Source organism: Laetiporus sulphureus (genome assembly GCF_001632365.1).
Source record: "Laetiporus sulphureus 93-53 unplaced genomic scaffold LAESUscaffold_21, whole genome shotgun sequence".
In the NCBI taxonomy this organism is placed as follows: domain Eukaryota; kingdom Fungi; phylum Basidiomycota; class Agaricomycetes; order Polyporales; family Laetiporaceae; genus Laetiporus; species Laetiporus sulphureus.
Window position 1 is genome coordinate 437808 of NW_024468530.1, and position 17894 is coordinate 455701.

General features: G+C 52.0%; 6 protein-coding genes across 6 annotated transcripts; 4 read left to right on the plus strand and 2 right to left on the minus strand.

The window, feature by feature from the left end:
• Window positions 1-360: 360 nt before the first annotated feature.
• LAESUDRAFT_653898 (uncharacterized protein) lies at window positions 361-1492 on the minus strand (the record flags this gene model as incomplete). Its single annotated transcript, XM_040904454.1, has 3 exons — window positions 361-1110; window positions 1167-1347; window positions 1413-1492. 3 exons carry the CDS (start codon window positions 1490-1492, stop codon window positions 361-363), a joined length of 1011 nt encoding a protein of 336 aa, XP_040764096.1.
• Window positions 1493-1688: 196 nt separating this feature from the next.
• Window positions 1689-7587, plus strand: LAESUDRAFT_192554 (uncharacterized protein). Its single transcript, XM_040901515.1, has 7 exons — window positions 1689-1732; window positions 1835-2263; window positions 2322-2711; window positions 2769-2899; window positions 2947-4200; window positions 4254-6101; window positions 6153-7587. Exons 2-7 carry the CDS (start codon window positions 1882-1884, stop codon window positions 7158-7160), a joined length of 5013 nt encoding a protein of 1670 aa, XP_040764097.1. The 5' UTR covers window positions 1689-1732; window positions 1835-1881; the 3' UTR covers window positions 7161-7587.
• On the minus strand, window positions 7323-9053 carry LAESUDRAFT_653678 (succinate-CoA ligase; the record flags this gene model as incomplete). The annotated part of the gene is made up of 10 exons (XM_040904440.1): window positions 7323-7410; window positions 7461-7575; window positions 7635-7723; window positions 7772-8011; window positions 8066-8415; window positions 8471-8561; window positions 8610-8709; window positions 8760-8832; window positions 8894-8962; window positions 9015-9053. 10 exons carry the CDS (start codon window positions 9051-9053, stop codon window positions 7323-7325), a joined length of 1254 nt encoding a protein of 417 aa, XP_040764098.1.
• A 925-nt stretch (window positions 9054-9978) lies between these two features.
• LAESUDRAFT_726188 (uncharacterized protein) lies at window positions 9979-11100 on the plus strand. Its single transcript, XM_040908980.1, has 5 exons — window positions 9979-10243; window positions 10298-10557; window positions 10617-10658; window positions 10708-10731; window positions 10790-11100. The coding sequence occupies exons 1-5, from the start codon at window positions 10066-10068 to the stop codon at window positions 10877-10879; spliced, it is 594 nt and encodes a 197-aa protein (XP_040764099.1). The 5' UTR covers window positions 9979-10065; the 3' UTR covers window positions 10880-11100.
• Window positions 11101-11905: 805 nt separating this feature from the next.
• Window positions 11906-14499, plus strand: LAESUDRAFT_812940 (histone deacetylase). Its single transcript, XM_040914445.1, has 13 exons — window positions 11906-11994; window positions 12071-12123; window positions 12183-12258; window positions 12314-12431; window positions 12486-12560; window positions 12619-12726; window positions 12779-12809; window positions 12870-13011; window positions 13065-13157; window positions 13211-13319; window positions 13368-13508; window positions 13561-13728; window positions 13786-14499. Exons 1-13 carry the CDS (start codon window positions 11944-11946, stop codon window positions 14268-14270), a joined length of 1650 nt encoding a protein of 549 aa, XP_040764100.1. The 5' UTR covers window positions 11906-11943; the 3' UTR covers window positions 14271-14499.
• A 205-nt stretch (window positions 14500-14704) lies between these two features.
• On the plus strand, window positions 14705-17621 carry LAESUDRAFT_653626 (DNA repair protein; the record flags this gene model as incomplete). The annotated part of the gene is made up of 13 exons (XM_040904436.1): window positions 14705-14819; window positions 14873-15169; window positions 15222-15382; window positions 15440-15479; window positions 15509-15828; window positions 16164-16352; window positions 16469-16768; window positions 16839-16964; window positions 17017-17048; window positions 17108-17173; window positions 17318-17354; window positions 17412-17459; window positions 17511-17621. The coding sequence occupies 13 exons, from the start codon at window positions 14705-14707 to the stop codon at window positions 17619-17621; spliced, it is 1842 nt and encodes a 613-aa protein (XP_040764101.1).
• Window positions 17622-17894: the final 273 nt, after the last annotated feature.

The following is a 17894-nucleotide window of genomic DNA, read 5'->3' on the forward strand; positions in this document are numbered from 1 at the left end:
AGCGAGGAAAGGTTCAGACCATCCATGTCTTGCAGGCGCATTCAGCAGGGTGTGACGGGTGTGCAAACGAGGAGTCAGATGGAAGAGCAGAGCAGTGATTGAGGAATACAGGGGGAGGCGGGCGCACCGCCGAATGATATAAGAGGCTTGTGGCGCCGCTTGCTGATCGGGACTAAGGTCATCCACATCAATTATCGAGCGCAGTTATAAGGAGACTCGGTTCTGTCGCACGCATTGGTATTCCGATGTCGGCTGCAGCATGCGACGGCATGAGTCGTACGTACAGGTGCATTCTGATGCAATGTTTAGTTATGCACACGGCGAATGGCGTATTAGAAGCACGCTTATTGGTCGCTAGGTCTATAACGCGGAAGCAGAACTCGACGCTACATCTTGCAACTCCTTGATGGCTTTCCGGCGCACCAAGTCCCACACTCCATTCCTCTGTGTTCGCGCATCACCCAATCCATCTCTGATCTCCTCCAGCCTCTCAATGTACTCCCTTCCATCATCCTGGAACTCCCGCAGTGTTGCCAGCGATTTTTCCAAGCTCTCTAGCTGGACATCAGGATGGCTGAAGTGGGCGCCGTCGTAAACAGTTCCGGCCCCCTCCCCATTCATCAATAGGAAGAGTTTGTGCACAACGGGAGTGAGGTCGGGAGCCCGTGCCAGTCTCTCTTCCCTCTCATCATCTTCGTCGTCACCCTCATCTTCCCGTTTCGGCACTACTGAAGCATCTTCTTCACCGTTCACTGGAGCGCCGCCGGCATTCTTCAAAAGCACATTCTGCTGAACCGTCCCAGAAGTCGGCTCGGGGTCTTCACTCATGACTTGCCACAGCCTTCCGAGCGCTCGTCGCAGTGCAGTCTCACCTTCAATGAGACTATTTGTGGCGCTTTCGAGTTCATCAAGCAGACGAGATCGGAAGGAGTTCGTCACTGCCTTGTCCATGACGAAAGAGGTGTATGAGAAGTGCTGCGTGTTCGGTGTAGGATATGGAGCCGTCAAAGGAGGCGAAGGTGATCGCAGATGAGGCAGAACGATTGTCGAAGGTGGCTCTGGTTCCGGCGGAAGCAACAGCTTGATGCGCTTACGTGCACGCTCTTCAGCCTATGCGATCGAGCAATCAAGCGTAGTTCACGCGCATGTTGAGTGACGGTACGTACCTCCCAGTCTTCCAGGCCAGGTGCCCAGGGGGCAATCTTCCCTCTTCGAACCCATCTCGCGTCATGTACCGTTTTACGACCCCAATTACCTTTCGCCGCTGTGTAACGAATGCCGTCGTCTTCGTAAACGTGAGATGGGTAATACCATGCGTTCTTGTCGAAAGACGGTAGGCTCGCGACACTGTGTAAGACACGATACCACATCAGATTTGACAGAATTAGTGCCAGAATGATCATTGCGCTGACCTAGGATCTCCGTATCTCGCCTCTTCGAGCATGACTGCGTTGAAATTCCTCTTTTGCGCGAGCGCTGGCGTTTCTTGCATGCCTGTCGATGCTTGCAGTTCATGTAAAGCAAGATCTGCGGCCATGTAGTGTATGCCTTGGTGGGAGAGAATCGCCCAGGAGCGCTAATGAGGACTCCAGTAACTGTGGCCCGGCGCATGTAAGTGGCAGTCTGCACACCGGCACCGGCAGATGCCGCGACACTCCTATTGGCCAGCCCAGCTCACCACAGTTCTCCTTCGTCTGGCACAGATCTGGCTTGTTCGCTCTTTTGTACAGAGGTAAGTACTTCACGCCTGGCTGCGCGCTGCTTGTTGCATTTTCTAACGGCAAGAACTATGCGCTGCTCGTGTGCTTGTATCATTCGCGTGCCACTCCTGAAGAGCGACCTGGGCGAACTTCACTACATACGGCGTCATCGGACGCGTATATGGCTACCACTGAAACTTTGGATTCGTCCGGGAATGACCAGAATGCGGAAGAAGTCAGTCGAAGGGTTGGGGGACAAGCTGGAGAACCGGAGCATAACTTCTCCTCAAAGGAGCATGTGGCTGTAGAGGTTTTAGAAGGACAGCTGCAGGACGCAAGCCCTGTATCTCCTTCATCGGCAACAGGCTCGACGCCGTACAGGGCGAGTCCAGTCAATGGGCTGCCGCCTGGAGCAACGAACGCTCCTACTTTGAACGTGCCTCATCCCAAGAAGTTCAGCCACAGCAACATCAACAAGAAGTTCTTGGAGAAGACGCTATCCACCTCCTCTCCAGGTTCGAGTTCATCCGTGTCTTCTGCGGCGAAGGTTGGAAGCACAACACGTATGTTGTTCCCTGACCTCAGTAGCTGTATGCGGTCTTTGACACATAAAATGTGCAGCAAAACCTATGGCTCAGACAGCACCTTCTCATTCCCGGCTGGTGACCACCAAGCTAACTGCTTCGCCGCAGCCATCAATGACAACCGGACCAGGATGGTCTCGTCCTCCATCATCTGTGTCCTCTGTGGCTCCTACCCCTTCATCTGCCACTAACCCCAAACCTCCGCCTCTCCTTACCTCAACAACCAATACATCTGCCCCTCAACCAGCCCCCGCAGGGAAAGTCATCCAACCGCAACCGCGTGGAGCGTCTGAGATGTTCGCGACTTCTGTAAAGAAGGATGGTCCCAGTAGACCTGCATGGGGCAACGCGAAGAACGCAGCGACCGTGGTCAGTAAGTTGGATGCAGTAGCTAGTGACTTTCCGACAGCGGCAGAAGTAGCGCAAGGTAAACCTTTGTTCATCCATGCTGTCATGGGCAACACATAATATAGTCCCATTGCAGGTCGAACATCAAGAGCGTTGGAGATCAAGGAAGCTGCTCAAGCCTCCGAAGTTCAGAAGCAAGCATTGGCTGCAGAGGAGGATACATTTCGTGGAGTGCACCTTGATCCTAAGGCGCATCACTGGGATGAGGTAGGCGACGATCGCAGTCAGTATCGCAGTTCTCACCGCATTTTCAGATGGAGGAAGACAACGACGATTTCCTTGGCGGAGTCATCGAGTTCGAAGATGGCCGACAGTACAAAGTCGAGGAGACGGAGATAGTTCAATCAGCATCGATATCCCAAGTCTCCGTGCGGGGGTCTGATGGAGGTTTCGATTCCACACAACATCCAGTGAGCAAAGAGGAAAGATTTGCGGATGACTTCGACAGAAGCTGGCCTCGGTCAAAACACGCCATGGGGTTCCCTCCCCCTCGAGACCAGTACTCAAACGGCGCTCCGTCTTCGGCGTCCTCGCAGTCTGTGCATTCTCCTCAAGAATCGTCTCGCGTGCTATTCAATGAGAGGTCAAATAGGTTAGAGCCCTATTCTAGCGCTCACCCACCTCATCGGCAGAACGGGGCAGGACCGTCCTCCTTCTTCTCACGCAGAGACAGTCGGTCTGACTATGCTGCACCACCTTCGGAGATGAGACCAGGACGTGACGTGCCTCCTCATGTTCACGCACCAGGAGTACAGCTTCTGCAAAAGGAATTCGGACATAATGAATTTCGTCAGGAAAGCCATTACGGACGTTCTCGTGTCGTTGGAGACCACCACGGACCAATTACTACGTCGCCACTTGAGACATCTCGCTTCCGCGACCGAGAATCGCATCGACGAGATTTTGGCGCCCCGCCACCAGCTCTTACGCGCACATCTTCTCAGGGGTTTAAAGGGCGGAGTAGAGATCAGCACACTCCGTATGGCATGCCCGGTGGCATGCCCAGCTTGTCTCCCGGAGGTAGAGATGGCGAAGAGCGTCCCCGTCAAACATCCACAATGGGACCACCTCCCTTGCCGATATCTCCGACGAAAGACAGTGGACCTGGCAGGGAATTACCGCCGCATATGTCGACTCCGCAGAGATCACCAGCTTGCATATCACAGACTACGACTCTCGCTGAAGGTTTGCATCCCAGCCCACTTCCGGTACCGCCCTCTACGTTACCGCCAGTCGAGCCCTCTGCCAACGCTCCAACGCCAGCAGGAACGGAAACTTCACCTCTGCCACCAACGCAGTCGCCCGTAGATATCGATGAGGTGCGCAAAGCAGTCATGCATAACGCCGTTGAGCGCGCCAGAATTCGAAGGCAACAGGAAGAAGAAGAGCGGGAGAAAGAGAAGGAACGTGCTCGCAAAAAAGCGGCGGAGCTTGAGGAGAAAATGAAGACAATGGAGAAGGCCAAGGCGTCACAAGGACCAGAAGCTAACGGGACAGCGGAATCCCAGGTCTGCTTATGATCCATCTCCTGCTTATTGGCGCATGTTAACGATGTCTTCAGGCGATTAATGTCATTGACAGTGCTGTCAAAGGCGCGATTGCTAAGGAGGCAATTGTTCAGGAGGTCACGTCAAACAACGCCGATGCTTCAAGGTCAGGTACCTCTATAGAGCAACCGCCTTTAGCTCGGCCGGCTTTCAATCAGGCAGCGTCATCTAAGGGCACATTTCGTCCTGCACAACCTCGGCAAATGTCATTCGCTTCATCTGTTGCTGGCGAGATGCCCTCACCTGCTGCTGAAGCGCAATCCTGGCGAAGCAGAGGCTCCGGCCGCTCATCACCTCCTCATCATGGTCCGCCAAGTGATGAGCAACTGCTACCACCGCCTCTCATCCATGAGGTAGAGGCCTTACTCGTCAATTCTGACGAGGATCTGGAAGTGGTGGACTTCTCTGAGATGGGCAAGCTGGTCGATGCACATGGTACCGCACTACAGCCTCAAGAGTCATTGCAAACAATTCATCCCTTGTCAATGCGGCCTCTCAGGCCTGTTGCAGCCGATTTCTTTGGAGACAGCAAGGCAGCACATGAGCTAACGTCGGCTGCCATTACTGACGAGAGTACGTGGAGACGTAAGAGTACGCATCAAAATCATTCGCCGGAGCGGCCAGAGATTGTCTTCGCAACGGGACCCAAAGGAGAAAGGCCGATGACCTCATTGGAACAGGCAGACATCCTCAGATTGCCTGGACACTCCCCGGTCTCAAATGCGCATTCAGCGATTGTGCCGTATCTCAGGCATCATGATGACCATGCTCGTCCTCATCCCAATTCCAATCACCTCGCAGCTGCACCTGCCCATCATGTAAACGGGTCGCAACGATCACCATTGACTTCGTCTTATCGGGAGGCACCGATGTCGACATTGGACGACACACTGTCGCGGATCAAGGGTGCGCTGGATGGGATGCATTCTCAAACAGAGCCTGTCAAACATGCCAAATGGTTGCCACCTGCTCTTCGACTCAAGCCTGCACATGATATATGCCTTCCATCGGAAGTCTTTGATGTTACGGGCTTTGAGCCTCCCAAGTCTCCCAAACCCGCTTGGAATGTCTACGGCGTCAAGCTTCCCCATGTCTCTCGTCCTGTGCCGCCTATTTCCAGACAGCAGCTTCGGTCTTCGCAAAATACTTCGGCTTCCAGTTGGCCAGAGATTTATTCATGGAATTCCTCTGCTGCCGGTGTTCGACGACGTGGTTTGTCGATCAACGATATATTATTCCGTGAGCCTTTCACATACAAAAGAAGTCCACGATACACAGTGAGGCTACCACAGAGGCGATATGCCCTTCGGCCGGTCATCGAAGAAGCCATTAGCCCCGTTGTGAATCTGCCTTCTAAGCCGTCTGGTGTAAGACCTACCTCTGCAAATACACAGATGCCAGACGACTCGCAACGGGGTGAATCAATGCAGACTTCCTTCGTGGAGGTCCAGCCCCCGGATGCTTTCTCTCAGTACACACTGGATACTATTAGCCGGTCGCCTCCTCCCGAGCTGCTTTCTGGTTTACCTCATACAGCATCTCTTCCCAAAGGAGAGGCGGTATCCAGGTCCGCAGTTGTTGATGCTCCCGTGAGGTCACGGTCACAACCCAAGATGCCTGTTGGTTCTGACGTTGCTTTCTACCGTGATGCGAGAGTTGATTATCGTGCGCAGCCAGAAACGACAGTAAACTTCATTGTGACCAGTGAACTGGAAGACGAACGTTCGAATGCGACAGAGGCGGCTGTGTCGTTGAATGGCCTTCCTGGGCCTTCGGAGGACGGCCACCCTGAACCTCTTGCAAATCATGTCCCTGACAAGGCAGAAGGCAGCAAAAGTGAACAGGAGAAGACTACGCTCCCTGTAAGTTTGGACGACTGTGCTGTAGCGTTCTCTTCGCTGATAACGTTGCAGCCTGAGCGAGCGGTCATCACTCCCCCTCCTAGCAATGCAAATGGCTTGCTCAATAAATTGCCAAGAACATCCAAGGACTCATCGCGGAGAGTTCCAGACCGTGAACATCTGAAGGCAGTCTGGTCACAAACATCCGATAAGGCGGATGTGCCATCGGTAAACTCTCTAAAGGGCATTGCAGATGACCTAACAGCTGTACCATTCACTTTGCATGAGGTGAAGTCTGAAGATGGTGAGACGCCTCCCCCTTCTGGTTCGGGGCCGTCGTCGAGGATGTCGTCACACGACGTTATACGTGCCTTCCAGCAAGTGCCTTCACCAACCGTGACGTCTCCATCAAGAAGTACGACTTTACCTCCACCAATAGGGTCACCACCGAACGGCCAGGCGGCGCGCTTGCCATATGCATATGCCCCCATGCCGACAGGAGGCCTACGGCCAACATACGGGTATCCCATGATGAGTCAGACTCCCAGTCCGACCATCATGTACCCTCCGCAGATGGCACCTAGTCCGGTACCTAGGCCAATGTTAGTCAACGGTCCACCTTCCCCATATGCTCAGCCAATTTGGATGCCAGTGCAAGGGCCAACTGCTCCTCCGCAACCGGCCACGATGATGCGTCCGATTCCGTCGCCTTACCCTGCGCAGCTTCTACCTTACCCTTCACATGGTGGGGCAGTTCCGGTTTACGGTCCTCCACTCAACATGCAGGGCGCATCTACTCAATCAAACGGTATCCAGGGTCGAGCTAGCATGCCCATGATGAGTCCTGGATTGCAACCGGCCATTCCTAATCTTCCGATGTATGGCAGTAGTCCCGTTCTCATGCATTCGCCATCGATGTTACCAATGCCGCCAGCTTATGCTGGTGTGCTCCCCAACCGGGGACAAGGACGGGAACATGCTCCGGGAATGCCAGCAATGTCTCCGTCCATGAATCATCACCCGCCACCTGCCGGTTCATACGGTGTTGCGCCGAACTCCTATTCACGTCCATCGTGGTGACACGCACTCATATCCAGGTTTGTCTTCTTACGGTTGCTGCTACTGTGCCGTGTCCTTTGCGCGCGACCTGTATATACTCTGTTTTCTTGCTCATCGTTAAACGCTGTCGTTGCATAAGTTATCCGTATTACAAGCAATCAGGACTAGTCGGGACCATCTTCATTAAGCATGAGCCAATCGAACAGCGTTCTCCGCTGCTTCGTCTAGTTCATCAAATGGTATGATCTTCAGGCCCGAGTCACGGATCATCCTGGAAGGAGCCCTTGAGACACAGAAAAGCGAGATCTTGGCGTCACTCACTGTTTCGCCTCTGTCTCCTTCGTCCCCTTCAAACGGACGACCAAGGGTATGTGCAGGCCAAGCTCTTTGGCTGCTTGAATGACGCCCTCAGCGATGTAATCACAACGCATGATGCCTGGTATTAAAGACTTCAGTCCTGCAGATTGATAAGCCACGCTTGAGATTTTGGCGTACCGCCGAAGATGTTGATGAAAATGCTCTTGACCGCGGCGTCAGCGAAAAGGATCTCGAATGCTTTCTTCACAGTCTCCGGCGTAGCACCCCTTGGATCGGTCACTACCGTCTGTCATTCCGAAGAACAGATCACTCACCCGCCCACATCAAGGAAGTTAGCAGGATTGCCTCCATGCAGTGCTAGGACATCCATAGTGGCCATAGCCAATCCAGCGCCGTTCACCAGGCAGCCAATGTTGCCATCGAGCTTGATGAAGTTAAGGTTAGCCTTTTGGGCCTCAACCTCCGAGGGCTCTTCCTGAGTGATATCACGGAGCGCGAAAATATCCTTCTGACGGAACTCAGCGTTGTCATCAAAACCGAGCTTGGCATCCATGCTTCGGCACCGCGATAAGCATCTCAGAATAGCTGACAAGGTTGGCTAAACCTACCAGAGAACATGACCATCCGCCGTTTCACCCAGCGGGTTGATCTCAATCTGCGTCGCATCTTTGTCCTTGAATACCTTATACAGGTTTATGAAGATCTCGGCAGCTTCATCCTCAGCAGCCTCAGTCTTGAATCCCAGCTTCTTGGCTACTCCCAAAGCCTCGGCTTTGCTGAGACCCCTCGAGAAGTGGATCGGAGTGGTGATGATAGCACTTGGGTCCTTCGCGGCGACTTCCTCGATGTTCATGCCTCCCTGGGATGACACAACTAATACGGGACCTTCTGTAACACGATCATTGAGAACCGCGACGTAATACTCATGTGCAGCATCTCGACGCTCAGCCAGCATCACCTAAACGGCGTATGCGCTCAATCGCGGTAGAGGATGTAGGTGAGAAACAACGCACCGCATTGCAGATGCGGCCTGCAGCACCAGTCTGCTTGGTTATAAGCTTCGCGCCAAGCATCTTGCCAGCAAACTCCTTCGCCTGTTCAGGACTGCCATACTATGAGTCGACTCGTTGACCCCACGATGAACATGCGTACCTCTCCACCACATGCACTCCACCTTGGAAGCCATTGTCAAACTTGCCTTTGCCTCTTCCGCCAGCCAGCACTTGAGCCTTGATCACACAGCCGGTCTTTCCTTTGGCGACCTGTCAGAGACGTATACACAATGCATAGGATGCCTCATACCGAATCGCTTGGCAGCCTCGAATGCCTCATCGGCCGAGTGGGCAGGTATGCTTTTTGGTGTCGGGACGCCGTACTGTGACGACAACGTGATAACGCGTGAGACTTGTTCAACGTACACCAGCAATTCTACTTACAGAATTCAACAACTTCACCGACTGGTACTCATGGATGGATAGGTAGCGCCTCTGACCCGCAGACGCGAACTGCACCCCCCGTTTATAACGAATCACGACCAGATAGACACATGTATCTCACCCGAGCTACGGATCCTGCATTTCTGAGCGACCTAAGCATGGCAGCGAGAGCGGACTATGGGCAAGGTGGACAATCAGACTAAGAAGCGGGGCGCCGGTGTTGTGGGGTTAAGAGAGAAAGCGGGGTGCGGCGTTTGCTTGTGGGCAGTGAAATGACCCCGCTCCGACGGGTTGCCGTTCCCGCCTGTACATACGCCACCAAGACAGTTCACAGCAAACATTCTCGTTGCAAAGGTGTTGAAATTGCATTAATTTACCCGTTGAGCGAGTAACGTCCATTTTGCACCTTTTGTCGGCATTTATTTGCAGCAAGCTGCTCTTAGTGATTTACAAGTGGTCGGACATCGCAACGCGGAGAAGTCAAAGAAAATCCCCACATTTTCTCATCATAAGAATCGGGTAGCTTCTGTGCAACGGCTTCAGCCACATCCCTGATACTCTTTCGCTAACACATGTCGCGTGCCTTTCGGCTCTCTACGTCCTAGTGGCCCTCGGAGGGTCACGATGTAAAGTACCGTCGTAATATGGAATATCTCGCAGGCCGCGACGCTCTCGGCCACCAAAGGGTCTCGAGCGTCACAGAGGTGTTCGCTTAGTCAGCAGCATGTTTTCCTTTGCAACCTCGGACGCCGTGTCTCCCTTCGACCGGAACGATGACGACGGTTAGCAGAGTTCTGTGGCTCTTCCTGTCTCTCACCCGCCATTCTCACAGCAGCGTGGCCATGGGCTTGGTTCTGGGAGAAGGATAACGTGTCCTCGCTTTGAGTTCGGGCTGCTTACTGTTGAGTTGTCCGAAATTGTGCAGAGGAACATCGCGACTATCACTGTCTGGCTGTACATACAGTAATCTACATCTCCGAATTCATGCTATCGTTTGTTCAGACACCGTGGTCATTCTGATGTGACTGTTCGCGACTCGTTGCATTCGCGTTGCAGCCTCCACTTGGTTGTGACACATACGTCCACGTCGCTCTGGAACTCATGCAAAGCGGCCTTTGTGCTTATAGCTCGTCCACCTTGCCCCTTCTATATCGCCTCTGCCTACAATTCATATGAGTGCCGCCAGTGATTCTGGTGCTGAGCGAACGATTGACGAGGCGACGGCCTTGGCAAGGCTGCTCGAGGTCTCCCGGATCGTACTCCAACAGGCCGTCGATCTTGTGGCCAGCTCATTGAGTACAAACGAGCAACTCACCTATACATCCAAATTCATACCTGGGTCTACGATAGGTATGTTCTGTGAGTCATGGCGTGTGCATTCATTCTGAACGTGTCACTTGCAAGGCAAACATCTAAGACACGCAAGAGATCACTTCGTCCTTCTCATGGATGCTATCGCTTCGCCTCCACCTCATGTTCTCAATTACGACTCCAGATCTCGTAACACGCCCATGGAGAGTAGCCGAGAAGCCGCTCTGGAAGCATTGATAACCACCATAGGCAGGCTGGAGAGGGTTGTCCCGACTTCCAGAATGGACGAACAGATAACCCTGCATGCGGTTACGCCCTACCCTCAAATAATGCAAACAACGTTTGGGAGAGAGGTCAAATCCTTCACTTCTTGAAAGCATCTCCAGCTCATTTATCCTCGCCCGCCATGCAGTTGTGGTTCACTGGCCTACATGCGATCCATCATTGGTCCATGGTGAGCTTTGTTATGATGTGTGCGAACATGGCTCTGATTCCAGAGCTAGGTCCGTGTTATTTCCGGTGAACTAGTCCGTCCAGCGTTGCTTGTGGTCTCTGATACTGTTCGACTGAGCATCCTGTTCATAGGGCATTCAGTTGGAGCCCTCATTCGGGTTTGCACCGTCAACGCTGGTTTACAACGGCTCCCATGCTCCGCTGGGCAAGCCAAAGATGTAGTAGTAATGATTTCTTCTGTCGTAATGCCCGGCCTTGCTCGTCTAGCGCTATACGTTTGCTATCGGATTGTTGTTCTCCATAGTGCCCTCGCGACAAGGAAACTATTCAATGTCATTGCAGGGAATGCGTTGACAATGAGTTGCAAAGGAGTCCCTTCGAGTAGTAACAGATGACAAAGGTGTATCTAGCGCCTTTCCTCCATCTTGATATATGTGCCAAACCATCTTCTCAAGAGTTAAATAACGATGTATCACCCATATTAGTCTCGGTTCCAGACGTTATAGGTGCTACTGTGCCGTGGTGGCTGCGCCACGGGAAGAGCCGGGCGGAGATCGAAGAACCGAAACGCGCATACGCACTATAACGTCTGGTAGGTTTGAATAGGACGGGTGTAGGTAAAGGCCCACCCAGCCACAGCAGGCCTCATGCTTGCCCCAAAAATTCTTATATCATTTAAGGATTGAGTGAAAGCTACTGGACTGAAATTTTGAATATTCCTGCGTTTGAGAGAGGTGGTAGGTGAAGCGGCATATGAGGCGGGCGAGCGCGCATCAGCTACCACAATCGGATGCCACCGCCGGCCACCGCACGCGCTGTGTGGGTTCACCTTGGTCAAAAGCTGGTCTAATTGATGCAGGCACTGTCATTTCAACTTATGTATGCACATTAATACAATAGTGAAAAGCACAAGCATAAATGAGGATGCTCGTGCGGAGGGAGGGGTGTGAGGGAGGGGTGGCCCTTACCTACACCCGCCCTACCCAAACCTACCAGACCTTCTGTACCGATGCTTGCTTTCGTTTTTTCGATCTCCGATCGGCTGTTTCCGTGAGGTACAGAAGGTCTGGGAACGAGACTACACCCATATCATAAAGCATAGAAATGTGCAGGTTTCTGTTCCCTTTCGCGCTTAAGGAATCGGTAGTTGTGTGACATTTTCTGTTAGGATCGGAGGTTATTGCCAAACATGGACAACTTCCGCGGCGTCCTTCAGGACTTGGGCGCTTATATCTTATCCTTTGGACCGACTCGACCGCCACCACATCTAATCCACAGCTTTCACCATGGCACCTGAAATGATCCCTCTTGAAGGAGAGACAAACAAAAAACGCGTGGTATGTTTATTCCCAATTTCTCGAACTATTAAAAAGGTACAGACATACGCTTACTATAGCCGTACGTTCCTCACAGTGCTACTTCTTCGATTCCGATGTTAGTGGATTCCATTATGGCCCTGGACATCCGTAAGTTTCACATTGTACTAGCATCTTTAATTGGTGACCCTTTACTGCATATGAAACAGCATGAAACCCACACGCATACGGATGTGCCATTCTCTCGTCATGAACTATGGCCTCTACAAGAAAATGGAGATATTTGTATGTCTCGCTCTCACAAGCCGACAATTTATTTTAATCATCAGAATCATAACAGCGCGCGAAACCTGCCACAAAACGAGAGATGACCCAATTTCACTCAGATGAATACGTTGACTTCCTTAGCCGCATAACCCCCAGTAACATGAACAACTTCACGAAGGAGCAACACAAATGTTTGTTGTGAATCCTTTCGACGTTGCGATGTTCATTGTAGGTTTTTCGCGCAGACAACGTCGGAGATGACTGTCCAGTGTTTGATGGGCTGTTTGAATACTGCTCCATCTCGGCCGGAGGCTCGATGGGTATGGCGTTATATTGATGTCATGCGCTGTGACCATCCGCATTTACATGTAATCTCAGAGGGTGCTGCTCGCCTGAGCCGAGACAAGTGCGACATTGCAGTCAACTGGGCAGGTGGTCTCCACCATGCGAAGAAGAGCGAAGCAAGCGGATTCTGCTATGTGAATGGTACGGTGATCTGTCAGTTATGTTTCAGGTCATTTTCACACATCGCCTCCAGACATCGTCTTGGGCGTTCTCGAGCTACTACGGTGCGCCAGTCCCATGGTCACACGCGCTGTATATGAACTAAATGCTATTGAAATGCTCAGATACCATACCAGGGTTCTCTATATCGATATAGATGTGCATCACGGGGACGGCGTAGAAGAAGCATTCTACACAACAGACCGTGTCATGACTTGCAGCTTCCACAAGTACGGAGAATACTTCCCCGGAACCGGCGAACTGAGGGTGTGTGCTTCTTTTCTCCTGCGGTAGCATCTAAGCACTCAAATGTTGTGAAGGACGTTGGCATCGGGAAGGGGAAGTACTATGCGCTTAACTTCCCGCTGCGCGATGGTGTTACAGATGAAAACTACAGGAGCGTCTTTGAGCCTGTAATTCTATTCGTCACTTATAGCCACACTTTGATGACTGACGGGCGATATAGGTCATCCGACAAGTTATGCAATCATACGATCCTGGAGCAGTTGTTCTGCAATGTGGCACGGATTCTCTGTCAGGCGATAAGCTAGGCTGCTTGAACCTGTCGATGCGAGGTATTGGAGCAAATCAAACCCTCAATCGATCTGGCTGACGTCCCACAGGCCATGCAAACTGCGTTAAGTTCGTCAAGTCGTTTAACAAACCTCTTCTTTTGGTCGGTGGTGGTGGCTACACCATGCGTAATGTTAGCCGATGTTGGGCCTACGAGACGGGTTTGGCGGCTGGCGTTCAATTGGGTTCAGGTAGACTTCATCACGAAACGACATCGTTTGCGGACTCATTGTCGATTACTAGAAATTCCAATGAACGAGTACTACGAGTACTTCGGGCCAGATTATGAGCTCGACGTCAAGTCATCGAACATGGAGGACATGAATACCCCAGGGTACCTCGATCGCGTGAAGAATATCGTGTTAGAACACCTACGACATGTAGGCGGACCACCGAGTGTACAAATGCAAGGTACATCTCAAGCTTGAATATCGCGGTCAATTGTATGCGTGCTAATAATAAGCACAGACGTCCCACGAATGCCCATAGATGAAATGGTGGAAGATCTGAACGAAGATGAGGATATGATCTCGCAAGATGAGCGACGTCCACAGAAGATGCTAGACTCAAGGCGTCAAGCAGATGGCGAACTCTCTGATTCCGATGACGAAGGAGAGGGAGGTAGACGGGACCATGCCAATCATCGCGAGTCTGATAGCGGAGGTTCAGCAACTGGACGCCGTTTCGGAGCTCCTGTGGGCATCATGACCACCGGCTCGACGCATGGTGTTGGGCCAAGCGTGGCACCGCCGGTGCCTGGAGGAGTGGCTCCGCCCAGCGTCAGAGCCAGCTCCTCAGGACAGTCGGATATGGACATCGACGATGATTCCTCCGTGGGAGCACCGAGTGTCGCGGGAAGAGCTCGATCAAAATCGAAGCCACCGGCCGCGGGCCCTTCTGGTACTAATGGTACCACTGAGGACCAGCCTATGCCTGACGCTGGCCCGTCCTAGCAGCAACCTCGATCACCCGCTATAACTGTATAATTTCTTCTTTTGCGGTTCTTCAGGGTGGCGGGATCCAGGAGCATCTACCCACATGATGATGGTCCTGCCTTTGTACAGTTGCACATTCAGTCGTCTCTACTATATTATGTACTTCCGGACGCTATAAGATACACGACATTCACCATCCTTTCTTAATTCTCGTATGGGCGCCAGAGGAATGGTATATAATGCTTGTCGAGCTCATTCTTGGATCGGGTGTGCGCCGCGACGCCGAGCATCATGCGTGACGCGGCTGTGGCTGTGCCACTGACAACGTGACCGCGACATGGCGGAGGCGCACATCGGCTTACGTGAAGTCTACTGTCTGACTCTTACCCGCCCTGCTTGTGCTACTTTCGCTTTCGGTGGATACATGCGATTGATTCGGTTCTTCCAGCAGCATGTCAGAACTTCGTGACAATGCTCGAAGACTTAAAACCCCTCCACCGCGTCCGCCAACTGATTTGGAGCTAACTCCAGAGCAGGTGAAGCGAATAGAGATAAACAGACTTAAAGGTATGTCAGCACATCTCAAGGATCTTCATTCTTATTCAACGCCCACGAGACAGCGAAGGCTAAGCAGCGGGATCGTGAACTCGAAGCATCAAGCTCATCCACTCCTAATGCTAACAACAAGCGGCCTTTAACCGTCATCTCTGCGTCCTCGAGCTCGCCAACGGCTCCTAAATCTGAGCCAAAGCTGAAGCGTGATTCGCGTCTCGGGAAGTACTTTGAGTATGATCTGTCCAAGATGGTCAACTCGAAAGGCGGGTTCCTGGTCGAAAATGACAAGGAAGTCGATGGCGAGCTAAGAGCGAAAGAAAAGGAGCGCGAGAGGGAAAGGGCTATGCAGAGCTTGGATCCTCGTACGTTATCCGTGTATCTGGCGTCCTTCCGTCGCTTAAACTGCTCCTGAAGCTATATTCTTGGATCCCAATCTCAACCCGAAATGTCAAGAATGTCAATCGCTAGACATAGACCAGACATTCAAGAAGGTCTTCGGTTGCTTGGTTTGTAACAGTTGTAAGAATGCAAAGCCTGAGAGGTATAGTCTTCTGACGAAGACGGAGTGCAAAGAGGTACGATGGGTAATTTGTAAGCAGAGCCTGCCGTTGATTTCGCACATCTACAATCAGGACTATCTCTTGACGGACGGTAAGGTCTGCTGGTTTCTTGGTGGCCTTCTGATTCACAGACTTGACCAGCGGAGCTACGTGATCAAGAAGCCATGCCGCATCTGCTTAAAGCGAATCCGCACAAGTCGACATTTGCGAACATGATGTTATTCCTGCGATATCAAGTGGAGGAGTTTGCCTGGAAAAAGTGGGGCTCTCCAGAAGCCTTAGATGCCGAGTATGAACGGCGAGCAGCGGAGAAGAAGAAGAAGAAGAATAAGAAATTTGAGGCAGGGTTGAAGGAGCTTCGAAGGCGGACACGAGAGACTGTATGGCAGAAGAGACAAGACCAGGAGCATAAGCATGTCTTCGGTGTTGTAGAGAAAGGGCGAGACGGTGTTGGCAAACAAGTCTGTCACGAGTGTGGGTTTAGCATTGACGTAGAAGAGTTGTGAGGTTATTTCCCATGCGGATGCCATGTAGACCCATTGCTATAGTACCCCGCATTTGGTTCACCATGCATAGATCGATTGATACTTGATGGCCATCCAGCGCTTCCCGGTAATGTCGGGAACCACTACATTGCGCATGATTGCCGTTTCCTGTTGCCCAAAGGGGCGCGAGTACATATAATGGGGACTGCAACGCCGACCTCGTCCCCATCTGCATTGTCTTTGCTCACGGTGCTGCTTGCTTGCTTATTCTGCAAAATCTACAACGCTTCCGAATCGCACACATGGCCGAGGTAAACGACGGACAAGAGGAGCATGAACAGATCGCGACATCTTTGGAGGTAGAGCAGTTGGACACGAACCTGTTTCGCTCCAAGTCTCTCTGGCTCCCGGTTCGTTCTAGAGGTGTCTACGGAGGGCAAGTGATATCGCAAGCGCTCGTGTCTGCTACGCAGTGCGTGGATCCGGCATATTCGCTGCATGTGAGTGCGCTCATCTTTTGAGATGCTCTGCAATATCCTCATACTCAATGTAGTCTTTGCATGTAAGTGCCCGTCATTAGCCTACATCCGTCGCGTAATGTGTGTTGTCTATATAGTGTTACTTCCTGCTCAGCGCATCTCCGGCTGTTCCTATCGTGTACCATGTAGGACGAGCGCGAGATGGTCGCTCCTACGCTACGCGGACTGTCAAGGCGAAACAGCGCGGGCGGACTGTTTTTGTGATGCTATGTTCCTTCCAGCGTCCTGAGCCAGGCCAGCCGTTCCATCAGCAACCCATGCCCCCGAACGTCCCCAGCCCGGATGCATGCGACGACGTTGAAGGATACTACGAACGGATGCTTCGGTATGAGGGTCTCGAGCCAAGGCTGAAGCAATATGCAGAAGAGTATATTGAGGTGAGCTGCGGAGGAATCTACTTTGATTTCACGAGAACATTGCTCTTAAGCAGTTATCATGCTGCGTTAGGAACGTAGAAGAAGCCCCATAGCAGTGAAGGCCGCTGGCCGCATCAATACGTCCGACGGGGCGCTGGTGTACATGTGGTGGTTCAAGGCGAGGAACATCCCGAAATACGACGCTCCGTTCCAGAAGGTTGCTATTTCAATACACTTGTTGCAATGTTGTTAACCTTATCGGTGCACAGTGCATTCTGGCATACATATCAGACTCCCAGTTGTACTTGCTTTTCGCGACCTAGACAATTGCTTGTTGCTGAGGAGCGCATGTTTCTATAGCATCGGCGTCGTCCGCCGTACGCTTGGTCTGAATGGTCACTATGAGGGACCGAAACAATTGGTGATGTTGGTAAGCACCGACGTCTAGACAATCCTTCTTCAAGGGCGCTCACGAGATTATTGTAGACCTCTCTTGACCATACTATCTGGTTCTACGAGTGAGGCTTCTCTTGTGCAAATGAGAAATTGCGAAAACTGACAACATAACAGCGATTCATTTGATTGCGGGGACTGGCTGCTATACGTCGTACGTGTTCTCCAGGTTTGATATTTCTCTGTCAACACCCAATGCGTCGCACGCCAGGTGGAATCTCCTCGCTCAGGTAACGGACGCGGGGTTGTGCATGGTCGGGTAAGCAGCCACTGTGGCGTTCCCCTGCGGTATCACTAACACGCGTTGCAGTTATATACCCGCAGTGGTACGTTGGTCGCAGTGACTTCACAGGAAGGTGTAGTTCGTGCGCGCGGTAACGCACCTGCGAAGACCAGTGATGACGTCAAAGCAAAGCTTTAGACAAACCGCCTTCCTATAGAGCACTTCATATTGAAGGTATTGAAGGCTGGGTCCCTACATATGTTATCCGGGAACGCTCCATACACTTAGTTCCTACGTCCATAATTAGAACGCGTAGGGTCATATGGGATAGCAAAGCCATATGCAGAACCTATGTTCCGTTACCATCTTCTGAGATCTTCTGAATTGTCGCATAAACCGAGTCGATGTGAAAGAGTAATCAGAACAGTGGGAGAACGAACTGCATTACAATACACTATCCACAGATGATGG

Bases quoted from the DNA above. Each gene is read 5' to 3' on its own strand.
- LAESUDRAFT_192554 (XM_040901515.1), top strand. From the start codon at position 1,882: ATGGCTACCACTGAAACTTTGGATTCGTCCGGGAATGACCAGAATGCG. The intron at 2,264-2,321 runs GTATGTTGTTCC...TAAAATGTGCAG, and splicing joins GAAGGTTGGAAGCACAACAC to CAAAACCTATGGCTCAGACA. The intron at 2,712-2,768 runs GTAAACCTTTGT...GTCCCATTGCAG, and splicing joins AGCGGCAGAAGTAGCGCAAG to GTCGAACATCAAGAGCGTTG.
- LAESUDRAFT_726188 (XM_040908980.1), top strand. From the start codon at position 10,066: ATGAGTGCCGCCAGTGATTCTGGTGCTGAGCGAACGATTGACGAGGCG. The intron at 10,558-10,616 runs GTCAAATCCTTC...CCCGCCATGCAG, and splicing joins AAACAACGTTTGGGAGAGAG to TTGTGGTTCACTGGCCTACA. The intron at 10,659-10,707 runs GTGAGCTTTGTT...TTCCAGAGCTAG, and splicing joins CGATCCATCATTGGTCCATG to GTCCGTGTTATTTCCGGTGA.
- LAESUDRAFT_812940 (XM_040914445.1), top strand. From the start codon at position 11,944: ATGGCACCTGAAATGATCCCTCTTGAAGGAGAGACAAACAAAAAACGC. The intron at 12,259-12,313 runs GTATGTCTCGCT...GAATCATAACAG, and splicing joins ACAAGAAAATGGAGATATTT to CGCGCGAAACCTGCCACAAA. The intron at 13,012-13,064 runs GTGTGTGCTTCT...AATGTTGTGAAG, and splicing joins CCGGAACCGGCGAACTGAGG to GACGTTGGCATCGGGAAGGG.